The sequence below is a fragment of the Taurulus bubalis genome (genome assembly GCF_910589615.1).
Source record: "Taurulus bubalis genome assembly, chromosome: 20".
NCBI lineage: Eukaryota > Metazoa > Chordata > Actinopteri > Perciformes > Cottidae > Taurulus > Taurulus bubalis.
The window spans coordinates 5600504-5619753 of record NC_136608.1 but is presented as its reverse complement, the minus strand read 5'-3'; the positions used below and the strand labels follow the sequence as shown (position 1 = coordinate 5619753).

The 19250-nt window shown below is 42.1% G+C and overlaps 1 protein-coding gene across 1 annotated transcript; it reads right to left on the bottom strand.

Annotated features, from left to right (window-relative positions):
- Positions 1–7540: 7540 nt before the first annotated feature.
- Positions 7541–16323, bottom strand: bcat1 (branched chain amino-acid transaminase 1, cytosolic; the record flags this gene model as incomplete). Its single annotated transcript, XM_079235912.1, has 10 exons — positions 7541–7579; positions 11339–11413; positions 12127–12267; positions 12357–12442; positions 12688–12830; positions 12998–13158; positions 13271–13390; positions 13472–13582; positions 14381–14575; positions 16294–16323. The coding sequence occupies 10 exons, from the start codon at positions 16321–16323 to the stop codon at positions 7541–7543; spliced, it is 1101 nt and encodes a 366-aa protein (XP_079092038.1).
- Positions 16324–19250: the final 2927 nt, after the last annotated feature.

The window sequence follows — 19250 nt, the reverse complement described above, 5'->3', positions numbered from 1 at the left end:
GAGAGAGAAGGAGCAACAAGGGGAAATGATGTCGTCACCGATGTCAAGAGACACCTCCAGTAAAATGCATTTATAGATTTTGTAGTCAGGTCTCTCTCTATATTATGAATAACCCATATTCAGTGCATTGACAAAGCATTTTAAATAGTGCAATGCCCCTTTACAATGAGAAGAAGAATAACAGTAAACTGCTGAAAGGAATTGGACCCAAAATCAATTAAGAATCCTAAAAGCCACAACGAGGTATGTATGTTTTTAATGCATCAATACCTTGATTTAATGCCGTTTACGTTTTAAACTTGTTCAGTAGAGCAGCTTGAATTTGACTTTTGAGAAGAAACCACATATATAAAGACCGGTAGACGGAACAAACAGAGAGAAAGGTACCTTCTCTCCACCTTAATGTGAGTTGGCATTTGACAGGGATGTGTCAGACTTGTGTGAGTAATGAGAGAGAATGACTATGTGTGTGTGTGTGTGTGTGTGTGTGTGTGTGTGTGTGTTAGAGAGAGAGAGAAACAGAATGAGTGAGAGAGCCTCTCTGGCTGCTGTGGTGGTATGTGCTGTTGCTCTGCAGACAGACAGACAGTTGTTCATTGGCCAGTTGGCCGCTATGGTCGCTGGGCTGGCACATTGAGGTGGTCAGCATGAAACGAGTGGCACTGCTTGTGCGTGTTAGAGTGTGTGTGTGTGCGTGTGTGTGTGTGTGTGTGTGACTCACTCCCACCTGCAGGGAGACAGAGCATTGCCAGCCGCCAGGCCTGGAGAACATTACTCACCGTCAGGACCGACGTCTCCTTTTGATACACAAACACACACACACACACATGCACACACGCACACACACACACACTGGAATATTCAACACACCACTGAATAATAAGAAGGTGTCCTGCATTCCAAGACAAAATGTGCCCACCTGCGAATAAAGTACATGCTTCGCCCACAGGGACTGAACGCGAAAGCCCGGAGAGGTTTTTAATATTAACCGCGCTTTGTTTATCTAAAAATAAAATCATTTCCATTTCAATTTTCAGACATTGTTAGAATAATCATGAACAAACAGCTTTGGCACGAAGATTGGCAGCCTCCACTCCGCATCTTATGTTGTGAGTCATCTCGTCTAATTTTATTTGAAAAATCTGCTCGGTTGCTTTATGGCACGGAAAAACGAAGAAGGCATTAATCTTGAGCAGTAAGAGACTGTATGAAAAATGATAAGGGCTGAAAATGATGTTTCACTTTTTAAAGACCCTTTAATTTGGCTCCTTGACGAAGAGAAAGATTGCAATCGATCTCCCCACAAAGGTGCACAGAGAAAAATAGATGCTGTGCTTTAATTTAAACCTTAACATGTTAATGAGATATCATTTTCACATAGAGACCGAGAGGCACACTGAGGTGCAATTAGCAATTTCCCCAAATAATGTCAAGCATAACAAAAGAATGCCTCCTGTTTACTGAATATCTTATTCATTCTTTATTTTACTCCTCTTCCCTTCAGCAAAATTTTAATATCTCTCATTTCCTACAACCCTTTAATAATTTGCATACAGTCCCTAACATGAGCTCACTGACCTTCTAGTGTTGGAAGGGATGAAAGGTTCAGAAAATCATCCTTTAATCACAAAGGCAAAACACATCATCAATACATATATAATAAATATACATGTCACATCTCTAACTCGTTTGCTTTACTGCATTCAACCACAAAAACCTGACCATCAGAAAAATGGCGTCTAATAAAATCTGATGCAATTAGTACAGACCGAGGTGAATACCCGAGCAGCAAAATGGCAGATCTTTCTCGCCCTCGGTACAAAATGAGACTTCAAGTGCTGCGTGACAGCGGAGCGTCTCCATTACAACACTGACGAGAAATAAAACAGCTTTTACCACAAAGCAAATCAGGCTTTGGCTCTGAAGCTGTGTGAGTGACACTGATCTCTCTGTGCATGTGTGTACGCCTGATCTTCATCCATCCATCTATCCATCCATCCATCCATTTACTCTAAGCTCTTAAGCAGCGCTGCTGTTAAAAAGTCCCCTAAAACTCTAAGCCAAGAGCGATAACATGAGCGGCAGGGGGATAACGTTGATGTAGTGTCAGACGCACACAACTGACACCCAGTGTTACTCTCGTGTTAACAAAACCCATCACGGTCTGTCTGTCCGTCTGAAGGCGCGCTCGCTAATCTGCTCTTAATCACGAGCTCTTATTTGCAAAAGAAATAAATATATAAAATACATTTTTTATTAATGCAGCGGAGGGGGAGGGAGAGGATGAGGGTGATGATGGTGATGGTGGTGATGATGATTTTGTGATTAAATGATGCCACCGTTGTGTTGCTGGATTAGGACGGCCGTGGAAATAGATTAGTTCTGCAGTGGTTTTTCATCATGATTGGCAGGCCTCCAAAAACTCCCTCTCCCCTGTTTTCTCTCTTTCTATCTCCCTGCCCCCCCACCTCCACCTCCACCCTCTCCTTCCTAAAGCAGAGCTTTGTTGAGGCCTATGGTTTGTAGGCTGCTAGCACCACCTGCTGATGAAGAAAGACATAGCTCTGTGCAGTACAGGAGATGCTCAACCCCCCAAAAAAAGGGGTTCTTGTGGCAAAGTAAAGGAACGAGGAAGGAAGTGTGAGCACAGCGCGTGCAGGTGCGTCCACACAGCCTGCAGGGGAGTCCATGAATTGTGTGATGGGAATTAAAATGATGCCATCAGAACACTAAATGAGGGACTGGCTTTTGTAGGATTCCTCTAGTTGAGTTCCAGAGACTTGGAGCGGATCTGGCAAAGCTGTCTCCTGAACATTACATTAATTACAACTCATTTGCTCCCCCATTGCTCCAGTTGCTGCACGGATTACTGTATGTTCACCCGCAGATTCCTTTCCTGTTGTTGTGCCACACAGAAGTGGATGGCGGGTGTACTAAGTGCAGGACTGAGATGCTTAAGACCAGCGCGTTGTTAGATTTAGAGAACAAAAACACTTTGAGGGAAAGTGGTTTTGGTTCTTTAAAACTACAACACTATAGTGGGAATATTTGGCTTTTGTTTTGTTTTTAAGTATCATCTTAAAAATATGAATCAAGTTTGCTGCGAGTGGATATTATACTGCAACAGTGGATATGATATGGTCAATAAATGTTCAATCTTGTCAGTGAACATTTAGCAGACTATGCTTATTTAAAACCATGTCCTCGTTCATTTATAGGACACAGGGTTGGTTTTGGCGGCCCAACATGTTCCTGAGACACTTTTTCTTCTGACTCGTCACCCTCTTATGTACATGCACGCTACTGTGGTTTACTGGGTTTTCCCAGTCTTGCGGCTGCTTGTTTCTAACGAGGTCTTTCCAGACTCTGAATGACCCGCTGACTTACGCTTTCTGAGTGACAAACTTTCTGGACACGTGTTGATTTCTTGTGCATGAATGCAGGCCGCCTTTTTCCTCTGAGTGTATTCAGTAGAAGTGTGAAGTTCTGGAAAGAGAGACTGACCACTCCTCATGCCCTTCAGCATCAGCGGCCATCGCTCCCCTCTCACTTCGCTTCCTCATTAGGGATGCTGATAGAAACACGACACGTAGACACACACATATAAACGCACTCACAGAACACACAAACACAGTTTGATTCTAATTGGGTGACCCAGAGCCACTGATATCATCTGTTATGGTGTGAGACCACAATCTCACCCAGAGCGGCCTCTGCAGTCACACCGCCTCCGAAGAAGAAGAAGAAGAATCGAGGACCGAGGGAAGGGTAAAGAAAAGACAAATAGAAGACAAACTGGCCTGGGAAGGAAGGAGAAGAGGGGAGGAAGAGCACAACAACGACAAAAACACAAAGTGGCGCCGAGTTCATTAATTAGAATTTCAAATTGGACAAACTCAAGATGACAGCGTTGCGCTTGTCAAATCAGATCATGCCCCGGCGGGGTGAGAGAGAGGGAAGAGAGGGAAGGAGGCACACTGCTCTGAGCCAAACACCACTCTTAGTAGCTGAATGGGTGCCATCTCTCTCTCTCTCTCTCTCTCTTTCTCTCTCTCTCTCCATTTCCTCTGATTACAGCGACCGCCTCCCCTCTGTCCCCCGCGTGAATGTCAAGGCCGCCTTAACAAGAAGTGACAATTAAAACATCATCGGCGTCCTCCGGCTGAATGGGAGCGGCCTGCCGGGGTCCCTGCTCTCCGTGAGGGAGAGAAAGAATAAAAGAGGTGGAGGAGCTGGAGGGAAGAATACTACGAGCTGGGAGAAATGGAGGGAGAGATATACTTTGGCAATATATACTGGACTAATGGGCCAATAAAGATTAATGAATTGAACTGATATACATTTATGTATGTTTGGATGTGTGTGTATAAGAGATGGAACAAAGAAAACAATGCAGTGCACATCATGAAGGACTGTATTCTCTTGATCATTTTTTTGTTGAGTTTCCCATCCTGTAATCAGATGAAAAAGCAAGTTTTATGTTGGTACAAAGTTGGCAGTTCTCCATAGCTCTATTACAATGAGTACCAGTTTATTAGGTAAATCTGGTGAGTCGAATATAAGCCAATACCTTGTATTAAAGGGGGTGAACAACAGAGCACTTTTCTGTTACTAAGAAAAGTGACCTCCTTTTGTGGGCAGCGTGTTTCTGGAGGCAGAATAATTCCCTTAACACGTCAGCTAACGCTGGCTAGAAGGTTCTGTTGGCTTGTTGTCGAACAAAAGCTGAAGAAAATACGAGTTTCTCTGAATATGTACAGTTGCTCACGCTCTGAGTGTTACTTGAGAAAGTTAACTTTCACCAATGCAACCAAGTTTGCTGACTCAATGGCCCAGACATTTACACACCTGATAGAGAAACCAAAGAGAGAAACTGAGGGTGTTGAATCTTTGGATGCCCATAACTATAACTATAACTAAAAGTTGCTCTTCCAGCATTGGCAGCAGATACCTACACCGCAAAGTAACCCCAAAAATAAGTCAGCCCACTACTCTGAGGTGGTTTGTGTTTTCCTCCAGCCAACATTGTAATAGCCAAATCGTGATGTTGGCAGGAAAAAGGGTCTATAGCGAAGATTTCAGTACAATATGATATCACTACTGCGATGGCAAATGTGCCAAAGATAGATCAGAGTGTAACCTCTGACTGTGTTAAATCCACTCAATGCCAGAGTCTCCATTACTTCACACCATCAGAGTTACTTCAACACTTTCACATAGTTATGCATTATTGTCTCGGCACCCCATGAGCAATCAACATTTGTCCAACGTGCATATCAATAAAATAGCAACTCAAATTCGCTGTTTCGTGCTCCTGGGATGGTTTTCAGCACAACGTTCAACAAGCCCTTAAACAATCACCTCACCTGTCTCCATGTCATGTACATTAGCTGAGATGTAATTTGAACGATCCCTGTGGGCGAATGATGGAGTGAGGAGCTTGATTTATAGCTGATGATCATTAAACAAACTGATGTGGGCTTTTAATTGCAAGGAAAAGCCAAGAGTGGAAAGGAAAATAAAGGAATTTAGACACTGAGATACACGCTGTGGTAATTTCACCAGTGGCCTAGATTAAGCGGGCTAGATGGCGTTTGGCATTTTGAAGTAGGCCTATGTGTTTTTGTGTGTGTGTGTGTGTGTGTGTGTGTGTGTGTGCGTTCTACACCAGCTGTGCCACTGCACACAAGGAAAGAGCTCGTGCCAAAATGAGCTGTCTTCACAAAGAGCCAAAAATCATCCAGCACGCAACTGGGCACCCACTTGCGCGCGCGCGCGCGCGCACACACACACACACACACACACACACACACACACACACACACACACACATACACACACTCATCATACACACACACATATGGACATCCATTGCACGCATAGAGGCAGAAACACAGACAAGACCTCAGTTAATGAGGCATGAATTTCAGAGTGGACACAGCATCCTGAGTTTTCATTTTCAAACTAGTACAGTGTACCCTGAATATGTTGCATGTGTGTGTGTGTGTGTGTGTGTGTGTGTGTGTGTGTGTGTGTGTGTGTGTGTGTGTGTGTGTGTGTGTGTGTGTGTGTGTGTGTGTGCAGACCAAAACAGCCAAGGGCTCTCTGCTTTGATGGCTTTCTGTTATGACTCCATTATGCTGATGACTTTGGTTCTGTTCCAGGTTCTCCAGAGTGTGTGCATAGGGTGGCAGGAAAACACTCCTCAGCATCATTACGGATGGTGGAGGTGCTCTGCAGAGCCTGGCTCACTCCTAAAGGTCCCAAACCTTTGGAAAGTACGCCTCTCTGAGTGGGGACTTTTATTGCACCTGGAACTATCATGCAGGAACCAAACTTAGACTCTGGTTCCTCTGGTCCAAATGCCAGTTTAGTTCTTGAAACGGTGCTTGGTCCTCTGGGGAAGTTCCTGAGGTGGAAATGCCCTCTTTAACATTTTTGTTGTTGATGTCAACTGTTTTAATTTGAGAAAGTAGAACGATAGTCACCGCCATAACAAACACAAAGTTTTAGAGTGTGACAACCCCCACCAGTGCCCTGCCCTTCCTTCCCACAATACTCATACAGTGCATAGTACAAGCAGTCACAAGCTCTCTTTTTAACATAGTATTTGAACTAACAGGGAAAAATCCATTATATAATAATAATCACCATAAAGCCTTGCAGTATTCATATGGAACATCCCTTTAAAATGAGTTCACATGTGCGCTGGTCAGATCTTGTGTCATATTTACAGTAAGAGACACCACTGATCTGTAATCATCTGCATTCACACACACTTTGGGCCATTTTAAAAACTATTTCTAGAGTAGTGGTGTACTTCTGGGGTAGTGAAGAAACTACTGGATGCTACTTCCAGTTTTCTGTGACATTAGTTTGATGCTCTTGCCAAAAGGTGATGTTCGCAATGCCCCGTCTGCAGATTCTAAATATTTAAAATGTTTCTGTTTATAATACAACAGACTCAAATTCAGAAACATCAGCATGACTTCTGAAACAATATCATAGGAAACTGTCCTTTCTAAACTGAGGTTCATTGTAAAACTTTGAGGCAGCCCAATGCTTCCACTATACCCATCAGATTAGTTCATTAGTTAAACCAGTCCTTGTGTAGATGCTTTGTAACTTTGCACAAGTGATGTGAAATTCTCTGTAACTATAACATCTCACTTATGATTTCTCTTTTCATGTTTCATCCCAAACACAGCTGAATCCTGCATGCTGGTTGGAAAGCAGCGGAAAAAGCGACTGTAAGTTATTGTGCACTATTGCATGAGACATTAGCCTACTTTAGTTAATTATGTTGGACAGTTGTGTGCTTGTCATTAATTTAATCTTAAAAGGGGACAAATGTGTATGACACACTCACCGCAGAGCCAGCATGATCTATATGCAAATATTGCATAAAACCTTGTTACATATTGTTTTTTTTTATGAATGCAAAGTGTACGATAGCCTTTGGTCGTTGCATGATGGTATGACCTCCTCGTGCACACGCTGGTCCGTGTGCAGGTGGCGGTTTCAGGCCTCTTCTTCGCCGCTACACCAGGAAAGTCCAGTCGCTGGGCGTGCGTCCGTGCTGTAAGAGAACAAACAAAGGTCGTGGAAAGGTCACAAGAGATTTTCTCCGGGGGCCCCGACAGAAATCGCACGTCGCAAAGCACCAAACTTCTCTCGCCGCCTAATTGCGAGCAAAACACAAATCCAAAATGTGAAATCAAATATCCGTGAGCAAATCTGCAAACTCAGCCACCGACGGAACACAACACAACAGAGCAAAGGCACTAGAATAAAAATCAAAACAAAATGTTCCCCAATCCGTGACAGCCGCAGAGGCAAATCCAATTATTTGTGTCTCATGTTGCAAATTTGTTCTAATGGTCGAAGTGAGAAAGTAAATAAGCGCCTGCGAAGGGGAAACAAAAGAATGTGATTTCTAATTAACTTGAAAGAGGAACAGCAGGGCGACTTAGTAAACCCATCTTTCATCTGCTGCCTCAGACCACTCGTTTGTTTGTGGCACAATGTTGTCTTCGAGATGGGCGGGAGGAGGAGTGTGTGTGTCTGTGTGTGTGTGTGGGGGGGGGGATAACACTGCACCGCTTCCCTCCAAATGAAATGTCAACAGCTTTACCAGCGCTGCGGAAGGAGCGCAGCGTTTTCCAGCGTTTTGTCGATTTTATTGTTCATTAAGCTTCGCCGCCGCCGCCGCCCCCCTCCTCCTCCACAACTCTTCTTCCTCCTCCTCCTCCTCCTCTCCCACTTGTTCGAGGCTTCATTTGCAGCATCTTGGCTTTGAAGATCACAAAAGGCTGAGGCAATAATTGGGTTTGTGCAATTACAGCGAGCTTAATGAGAGAATTCAGGAGTTTGTCTTGCCCCTATCTCCAACTCTCCACACTCCACCATTAGGCCAGCAACCGTCGCTCTCTCTCTCCTCCGCTCTCCCCCTCTGTGAAGCACTGTCGACTTAGGAGAGATGTTATCGGATGTAAAGATGTGGTTAACACATTGAGAACACACATCACGAGGCCGAGGCTGATGGAGAGTGCCGATATGCTAATCTCCTGACCAGAAACACAGAACAACAAAAACACAGAAAGTAAACGGAGCAAGAGAAAGGGAGACAAAGCAAAAGTCACGAGTTGAAGAGATAAGCCACGCCAACGGATCACAGTGTTTAGAGGACATGCAGGAGATCAGGAAGATTCTCAAAATGAAACCCAGAGGACACTGTCGGCTCATGTCCTCTGGACGCCTGAGTCTGCAGGGAGACCATGCAGTCAAAGTTTATGATTCATAATCAGTTGGTCGATCGAAACAAGTAGGCAAGGGCACACTGACCTTTAGTTCTGAGATATTTAGGAAAACGTTGAGAAATCAGAAATTCCAAATCTCTTTACAGATTTAAAATCCGTTCAGTTCAGTCATGGATTCTAAGCGGCGGCTGAAGAAGCGTTCAGATCGGCAAAATACTCCATTAGAAGTAACTGTTATGCATTTAAAATCCCACTCAATTAAAAACACCAAATTATTTTCGGCTAAATGTACTTAAAGTGCTCATTCTGCAGGAAAATGACCCATGTGACTAATTATCAGTATGTGTTACATTATTATAGTTTAATAGTGATGCATCAATGTACAGGTGGCGCTTTACTGGTGAAGCTGGTCCAGGCGTAGCTAGTCTTTAGTATTTTATACAAGATATATATCAGGTGGCCATTAGATGATTAATGGAGTAGAAAAAAAGAAAAGTGTCCTGCTGCTCATATCTGTATTCATGCAAGACATTTGTCTTGTAATAAGTTCTCCTCATTGGGCCTTATTTACATGAAACCGTCTGAGAAGTTTAGAATGGAAATGTATTTCATAATGTATCATCATGCTTCTTATGTTAAAGTCTAATCTGAAAAGTAGCCACAGTTGTTAAATACATATAGTAGAGTAAAAACTACGTTATTTCCCTCTTAAATATAGGAGAGAAGAATAAAGTAGCATTATTAAAAACCTCAAGTCAAGTATAAGTACCTCAAAAGTTTATTTAAATATGCAGTAAAGGCAAGGCTTTTTGCAGTCTTTTAACCTGGAGGGAAGGTATTTAATATCACTGAACTGAGACAGTTATAGATTAGTTTAGTGGACTGGCCTTCAGGATTTTTGTGGCTTGGCCATAGTCACTATGACATCACCCTTTGGTTTGTGGAATACGGTTATGAAGCCTTGAATTCAGCATTTTGTCCGTCTCCATCTTGTTTTTTGTCCATATAATGTATATATATAATATAATCAGACATTTTTAGTCTACTAAAATGGTGAAATTAACTTTCATGAAATGGACACACTGTGAAAGGGCTTCAGTAAAATAAAAACAGGTACTGATGACCATTAGAAAGAATGCAAGTTTAAAGTACTTCAGCATTGACTTCACTTCCATGAAAGAGAATGGAAAAGGTTTTGTGTGTGGTCAGATAGGAATTTGGTTTATGTTGATATTTGTTGTGACCCCTCCCTGAAAAGGAGGAAATATTTGGTGTACGCTGTTCCGAGACCTTCTTAGTCTGATAGAGATCTCAACCATATGCGGGCCTTTCCAAGTACAAGTGAGAAAATGAGGATCACATTCAAGCTCATCACGCCCCTACTAATAATAGGCTCATTACACAGCACAATAACAGAAAGTCAGCGATACATAACACGCTCATTAACACAAATTGAGCCTTCAGCAAAGAACATTATGAATCTGTTTAAACCTGTGGCGCGCAAACCACTGTAGAGGTGCAGGGTTCTTAGGCTATGTACAATATTACTAAGTCATTACTCATTACCTAACATGATAATTCACTTATTATGTACTTGCAGGCAGTGGGTGTACAATGAGGACCAATGGGGGTTAAAAGAAATAACAACTAAATACTTTGATCTCATTGAGTTACATAATAACCACTGTGATAGCAGTCCAGTAATTAAATTATGAAGAGATAAGTTAATATTTGGAGTGAATATTTGATTTTGTTGGGTGTTGCCTTTCCTCGACCATATTTTTAATTTAATGGGGAAACGTTTCTATTTCTATGTGACAGTCATTTGCGACTAAAACTGCTGTCACTTGCGCTTCCATCTCCGAAAATCATATCACTGAACACTTCATTCAAGTTACCTATTACTGCATGGAAATAGAGTCCTGAGGGTGACAGGAGTGTACAGAACACAGATGTTCAACCAGCTGTTACTGAGAGAGGGAGAAACATCTGTGTGTGTGTGTGTGTGTGTGTGTGTGTGTGTGTGTGTGTGTGTGTGTGTGTGTGTGTGTGTGTGTCTAATAAACTCTAATGTTCAATTCATGGACAAAAGCGAAACAACATCGATGTAAAAAGTTTAAATAGTTTAATGCGATCAAAATTACATCTTGACGTTATACAAGAAGAAGCTTAGATGGATAATCATGCATGAGACTCATACAAGTCCTGTGAAAATATCAGTATAGTTTTATGTCCACAGAGATGATCCATATTATACATATATATGCATTAGTTAAAGGCAACATTTTGAATAAACATTGTGTAACAGATCATGCCACTTGTATATACTGTTTATACTTTTTGTTCACTTTTCTTTCAATATAGGTTCTTTTGCTTTGGAGAAAAATCTTTTCAGTTATATTATTGCGCATTAAGTCTGTTTGATGTCATCTTTTCTTTAGTTGTTCACCATCGTGTTCAGAAACAGATATATTGTTCAGCTGTACTGACGTCTGTCATGCAATAGTAACACATGTTTATTTAGTGTGTGTGTGTGTGTGTGTGTGTGTGTGTGTGTGTGTGTGTGTGTGCGCACCAACCTGTATATCCATGAGTTCCTTTGCTATCCGTGAAGCCAACTGTGAGTCATTGTCCTGACATGGGATGTGCAAGTTCTGAGACACACAAAAACAAAACATTTTGATCATTTAATCGGCGCTGATAATGCACTCGTTGCAAAATAAATCATGAGAACATAGAATATAAAGTAAACATATTATGGAACTAAGCAAGAAGCCACAGGGTTCTTCCAACCTTCTGAAGATGAAACTGCCCGTGTGTGCACAAGAGACTCACAGCCTCAGTCTTCAAAGCACTAAGCATCTAAAAAACTAGTCACATGCAGTAATACAGTAAAATCTATTTTTAATATGAAACATGTAATCCATAAAGATAGCATAACCTTTTTACAATTTAACTCAAATAAAAGGAGTCTGTGTACGGAAAGCAGAAGATGAGAAGGCAAAGTGGAAAGAGACTTAAAGTTTGAGACTGAGGCTTTAGCTAGCAGCAGTTTAGCTTAGCTTAGCATAAAAACTGGAAACAAGGGCAAACAGCTAGCCTGGTTCTATCCTAAGGTAATAAAGTCTGCCTACAGCACCTCTAAACTTCGCTGATTAAAACATCATATTTATTTATTCCAATTAAAAAGGAAGTGCATAAGTGTAAAGTTGCTGTTTTTAATGGTTTTATGCATTATTTTATTTATATTGAGATTAGACTACATGAAAAAGAATGAATTGCTTGAAGAAAATGTTTTACAATTCAATTAAATATGCAACGGTAAACTGGATTAAATACAAGCAATAAGTCTGCTGCGCTCTCTTACCTCTCCCTGGTAAACAATGTGTCCGATGGGACAGATCATGCAGGCAGTACCGGAGCCAAATAGGTCTTTGACCCGCAGCTGCTTCAGAGCAGAGCACAGCTGGCTCATGGTCAGGTAGCGTTCAGTCACCTTAAACTCCCCCTGGGCACAGAGGGACCGGAGGGAATGCGATGACTAATTTGTAATATTTATCCAAGCATGATGACCTTTATGGCTTTTGTCTTTCTCACCCATTTCCCAGTCAGTTCCAGGATGCTCTGTCGGGTCACACCTGGGAGTATGATGCCGTCCAGTGGTGGAGTTGCAAGTTCCTCCTCTGTAAAATAATAAAGTAATCAATAGAACAAAGAAAAACCTATACAAAACTAAAAACCTACTACTATTACTGAAGATCCAGTATGCAATTATGTTAGAGTGACATTGTTCTGTCAAGCGCATCTGTAAAACGTTTTTTTTTATGTGTATATGTTATATGTTTTGCATTTGTGGTGCATGTGGAAGTTAAACCTTTGACCCCTTCGCCTGCAGCAAAACACAACAGGTTCTGGTCAGGCAACTGACCTCCATCCTCATTGATCCAATGCAGGAAGATGTTCATGGTGCCTGCCTCGGTGATCTGGTGGTCCTCCCCGTAGAGCCACAACACCTGCTGGCACCCATGATCCTCTGCTTCATCCTGGGCGAACAAAGAACACCCGTAGTTTCTGCAGAACACCAAAACAACAGACAGTTGCAATGTTTGAATTCAGTGAAAGACTGTGCGAACACAAGAATATTTCATGTTTTTATTGGGGCAGAACTATCAAAAGCTTGGCAGTAATAGTGCAGTTCAATAAAAACTCAAACATGAATGCAGTATGCGCCTACACACCCGCCCATCTTGTAGTTTCCAGCCCCTCCTTTCCAGGCCTGTGTGTACTTTAGGTCGGCCCACAAGGACAGACCCTCGGTCTCACAGTTGAAGTAAGAGCCCACTGCACACAAGATCACATACAGCAAGGCATTGGCGGCCTTCTTTATACCCAGAGATTGCTGCGATGGACACGTAAACACACAGCAATGAAAATGAAATGTAATTTGGTTAAAAAAGAACATAACCGTCTGTGTCCACATATACATAGCAACCCGTCTCTGTCCTCCTTACCTCAGTGCCAAGGAACGTCGGTCTGATGTACAGACTGGCCGAATCCGAGTGAGGAACCCAGTCCTGGTCGATCTCTACCAGGCGCCTGATGCACTCCAGAAACTCTGACTGATCAAAGGCCTGGAGGAGGGAGGAGAAAGAGAGAGGTGAGCAGAAAGTAGGTGGATTGGGGGAGCCATTCACTCTGCACATCCATCTTACGGGGAGGCAAGCTCTCTTACCAGTGTTGGACATGCGGTTCATGTTGAGCATCGGTCTGAAGAGACGCAGTTGGTTGTCATCCCCACGAAACGCCTTCAACCCTTCAAACAGCTGGCGAGAAGAGAGGAGAAGAGAGGAGAAGAGGGTTGAGATCAGGGCCGCAGTCAAGATGTAAGATATACTGAGGTCATGAGGTCATACATCCACCCAAGGCACCAAAACGTTTTTTTTAAATCATTATGTTTTTTAGTATTTTATCTCTCAGTTACATGGCCAATTATATATGTTTTCTAATTACATGTGTGGAGAAGTTATTTTAAGGAAATTCTTCCAAAAATCTATGTTGTATGAAACTAATAAATGATTAGTAAGTTATAATAAAGCAAGGTCTGTTTCAAAACCCTATCCATGCTATCAGGAATACAATTCTGGTGTAAATACGAAATGATTTATACATTTAGTAAAAGTGTTTTTGCAAGTGTCATATAAGTAGTCAAATTCACACACTGAAAATATCCTGTATAACAATCACCATGCAACCAGGTTGCTAAAAGAGTAAAACTCCCAGATAAAATAGGACCTTGTGACCTCAGTGGCCTCAATGCTAGTTACTGCCCTGGTTGAGAATCTAACTGAGTTTGGTTTCTGTGTATTCAAACATCCGTTATGCATTTGGTGCAATGTGATGAAATGCTTTAAATACTTTAAAAAAAAATACAGATTCTGCCAGTTGTTCGTCTTCATATTTACTTCATGTGTGCTGTAACTAGTTTGATTTTTTTTATGCTTTGAAAATGCTGAAACCGTCATCCAGACTTTTCCTTTGCCTCCTGTCAGAATGCAGCAGGAGACGACATATAAAACCCTTTGGCGCTAAAAGGTATAAAGGTTAGTCTGAATGCCTCCTGTCTGTATGCCGTAGTGTAGTGACGAACAGGCCGGGTGGAGTGACAGGTTCCCAAAGGGCTTGATGAGCGGAGGCTGCCGGCCCTCACTCGCACTCCACTCTATGGTCAGCATGTGGTCAGTGAAGACGGTCCCGAAGGCTGCATCGTCCCGTTTGGTCTTTGGAGTGGAGGACAGCTCGATGACCAGGTCGGCTGCCTGGTCACAGGACAACAGCAGCAGAGGAAATAGTTAAAGGACAAGGTGGACATGCAACATTGAGGTCTCCATTCTGGAAAGACAGAAACACTACCTTTACTGTGGCAGCATCTCCACAGATGGCAAACAATACACATCTAAAATGTACCCTTTTTTTAATTACCTTTGTGTTCCTGCTATGCAAAGCATAAGGGAATTGTCATTCATCAGACTTATATACTTTTGTTGCAATCTGTGATACACCAGCAGGGGGCGCTGTGTGACTAATTAATTGACTGCCTCCAGCAACGGGAGCCACAGTCCACAGTGACCCGACTGCTGCAAAACCAGCCACCAGTCACATGAATGAGACAGAGCCAGACAGAAAGGAACTGGAATGAAAGAAGGGTGCTACATCACTTGAATCAGTAGTGAAGCTGTCATCTTTTCAACCAGCCCATTTATAGGTCAAAGGTCACGGTTAAAAACAGAAAGGAATCGCATCAAATTAGCATTGAGGGGGCTTAGATCTCAGTCCAGCCTCTGCGTCACTCACTTGTCCCCATGCTACCTTTGTGGCGCTGCAGTAGCAGCAGCAGGTTGAGAAATATTATGTGTCATATCTATCAGGAACAAGTGGTGTCCTCTCCTGCTGTTCGGCAACACCGAGTTAGCTGATCCTTCCTCTGAGGAGACACGTTTTCCTGTTCTGCCATTCAGATTTGTATCTGTTCCACTTGGCTGGGATTAGACTGGCTCTTTATCCCCTCTGTCCCGGTGCAGAATGTTGGTTGGCACCGTAATCCCAGATTACAGTAGTGGAAAGTGGAGGGCGACCACAGTACAACACAGAGGGAAAGTGGTCCGTAATGCACTTTTTTTTTCTGATGTACTTTATTTGTTCATGTTGTCTTTGATTATCTTTTCAGTGTCACATCGAACGCTCATATGCGTATCAATATACACATATGAATGTACATGTATATTAATATACTCGTTTCATTGTTCCTTTTTTTTTCATACAAGTGTGTCTTCTCTGCTAATGCTCGTCTCCATTCTCCAAACCAAAGCCAACACTCATCCCTGTGAATGTGCGTCTGAGTGTGTCTGCACACGTCCACCCTAATCTCCACCTGAGCCTGCTGTCTGCTGCATTCAGGGCCAGAAAACAAGCAAAGCTGCAGCTACTTAGCGTGAGCTGGGAAAGTGGATTCTGCTGAGCAGGCTGCTGCAGGAGGGAGAAGGAGTACAGGAGTGGACACTGGTTGTGTCCTTCCCCTTAAAAAAATGGCGACAATACAGACGGTATTCTGTTTAAAGAGGAAAGCTAAACTGACTTGCTTAGAAAAGGCTCACTCAGGGTGACAGCAAGTGGACTTCTTTTTTTTTCTTTTTCTCAAAGCGCTGGAATATCCATTGGATTAGTTTGTCATGTGTTTACTGTCACAATAAGAACACAGTTGGATGACCGTGGCTCTCGAGGCCTCGCAGTGCTGCTCCTGGCACCATGAGGGTAAGAAGCAGAGCTGGAGTATCTTCTATGTGGAGCAACCGGGAGTTTTTTTGAATGTCAGCAAGCCAAAGAATCATCAAGATGCTGCAGCTGGAGCAGCTACTGGGGGTATGTGCTCTGAACTCATGATGGCATTCAGATCTCAGGCTTAACTCCCACATATGGCAGTTTAACATACCATACATTGTGCAAACCAAACATCCATATGAATAACATATTTCAATACCTTGAAGCTTGGAACGCTGCCGTCCGCCATTGAGATGGTGGAAATGTAGCTGCTTTCCTGAAAACCAAACAAAAATGTATATAATAAACAAACAGACTCTTTTGTTGTCTTTTTTAAATTCAAACATGTACTAAGTATTTAACAAACAGAACACAACAAACAAGATTATATTGCATAAGGAAGGTGGGGACAAAAGTTGACGAACTGGGCTGTGAGTCAGTTTTTGAGCAATACACTTTAAATCCTTGTGTCACAACAACATATTGCAAACCCATTCCTTTTTTTTATATACTTTATTTTTTAAAGAGACACACATACAATAAGACAAACATACATACATGGAACAAAAAGTTGGTCCCCTATACATTTATGCTGATGGTACACTGATGGAAATACATGTCAATTCACCCAATAACAGATCAGTGATGATCCTGTGAGGTCACAAACACAATCCATTTTTCCCAAAACTTCAAAAATGTATCAAACCGTAGATTCAGCGAGAAAGTCATTGTCTCCATATTTTGAATATCAGTACTCTGTTGGAGGCTCGGCTTGCAGCCATTTTCGTGTTACAGCTTTTTTGCTGGCTGCTAGTCATATCTTTAGCAAATATGTGTCCTGCACCTTCAGGTGATCTGAATAAACTGGAAAAGGAACAGTCAAATCCAACTGCAAAAACAGTTTGTATTACTTGCATTACCACCTGCCAGTATGGCTGAATGGCTGGGCAGCTCCAGAATATATGTCAATAAATATATCAATGACATTGGCATCACATTTCTCCTTTGTTTTAATATCCTTATTAAAGTAGGTGCTGGTTTGTAAGTACCTAAAAAAATTCAGTTTTTCTAAACCATACATCTCTGAAATTTTCAGAAAACTATCCAGTTCTCCCTTGAACAAATTGAACAGTAAGAAGTGATGCCAATTCTGTGCCAATGTTCAAACCTCCCATCAATTGCAAACCCATTCCTATTAAAAACATATTTAGAACAGCTGTTGAGGCTCTGAACATTGTGCATGTTAGTATTTCTCTAAGGCGACACGACCAGCAAGTATGAACTCAAAGTAGATGTGTATTCATAATATCACTACAGCTTTGTTTCTATGATTGTGAGGGTTTTGTTTTGACAAATTTCCATCACTTTGTACAACAAGAAACACATTAAATTCTTCATCAAATATCTTTTTAAATGCAGGTGTAAAGAGAAATAGGCCTTGTGATGGAATTACTGTATATCATTGGTCTTCACAAACATATGGCAGCATTACATATGCAGTGGGAGACACTCCATGATAATCGTCCCACATTGGAAAACATCTATAACTTGGCTGTTGCAACATAAATATGAATATTATGTACCTGCAACATACCGCCAGTTTAAAGCACGACCCGCGTCACCAACATTCATCCCCAAGACTCACGCACACGCAATCTAGGAGTCAATATAGTTGCATGAATTACCTTCAGGTCGGGAGCGCCGTCGCACACGGAGGTTCCTGGTGATCGGTCCTTCACGTCCCCCGCTAAACCGCTTACAGCCTGCAGGTTGAAACCAGTCCCATTACTGTGTTGTCACGAACAACACACATGCAAATTACCCCAATTAATATTTCAACACCCCGCCTCAACTGCTACGAAGTACGTCAGAGGCTCAATATCCCTGTCTAATAGGAGTGTTTGTTGCTTTCTTTCTTTTTTCTTTTGGTCATGTTTTTATAGTTTATCACCGCAATATGGAACTTTTCTTTGTGAGTGTGGCAGGAAGTCGGCTAGTTGTTGGTTGAGACACTACACAAGCTACACTACAATGACTTATAACTAACTGGAGTATGTTATGAGAAGTTATAATATACCAAAACTGTGAAGTTGGCCCGCAGCCTGGTCCGTTGGGTGCTGTGTGCCCTTCAAGCCGCAGGGAGGAGGTGCTGCGTTATCTTTCCGTGTCGTGAACAACCTCCAGGGTTTTCTTTTTTTAACTCTTTCTGTCTCGAGCGCTGAGTTTCAAACTGCATGCGCGCGCCTTTACAGGTAGCCAAACATTTCGACGTGGATATTTGCTCCCACAAGCGTTTACTAAGGTAAAATAATAATTATATTATGCATGCTAAACGCCGTTTGGCAAAGTAACACGTCACTGTGTTTGTGTTCGACTCGCTGTTCAGGTGCATGCTGTTTGGGGATACAATTGCGCACGAGCCGCTGACCAATTAGATGAAAAATCCTTTAACGTTAGTTGTCGACGCTTTTATTGTTGACTTCTAAATCTTTTAATGTTTTTTTTTTTTATTTTGCTTATTTCCCCTTCAAAGTGTAGCTTAACGTAAAATAAATTACCATAATAAAATAAATTGTCGTTTTATTTCTAAAGCTGGGAGTTGTATTGGAAATGTAAATATGTTTTCTGAAACACGATCTGTGTTTAAAGGTTAAAAGCAAACGCTTTGAATTGATTACCTCGTTTGCGCACCTGGGGCTTGAGGCGATGTTTTGCATTTTACCACACTAATATAGTATCGACCGTTTTGCATGAACAGCAACTTCTTTGGACTCCTATCATTATTACTTTTTCTGGCTCCTTTTATTGAACGGTGTGCTGTTCAGGCGAGTTAAAATGTAATTCCCCTTTGCATTGTTCATATTGGGCTACTCCATATTGGTCTCAAGTATTTTCTGTATGCCTGACATTTATTGTGTTCCCACATTGCAGCTTTACCTGCTGATTTTATTGCCTCCAACCTTTTTTTCATTGCCTCCAACTGAATGAACGTGACAGTTAGCCAGTGCACCAGAGGTGTTGGTCACCTATCATTTTAAATGTTTGCATTTCTATATTCCTTTCTCTCAATTTAACCAACTTTGCATGCAATTTAACTAAATATGTTTCTGTTTTCTCCTCAGACTTCAGCCTCTCCTCTAGCCTGGAAGCCGGCGCTGCAGCCCTGCCGTCAGCAGC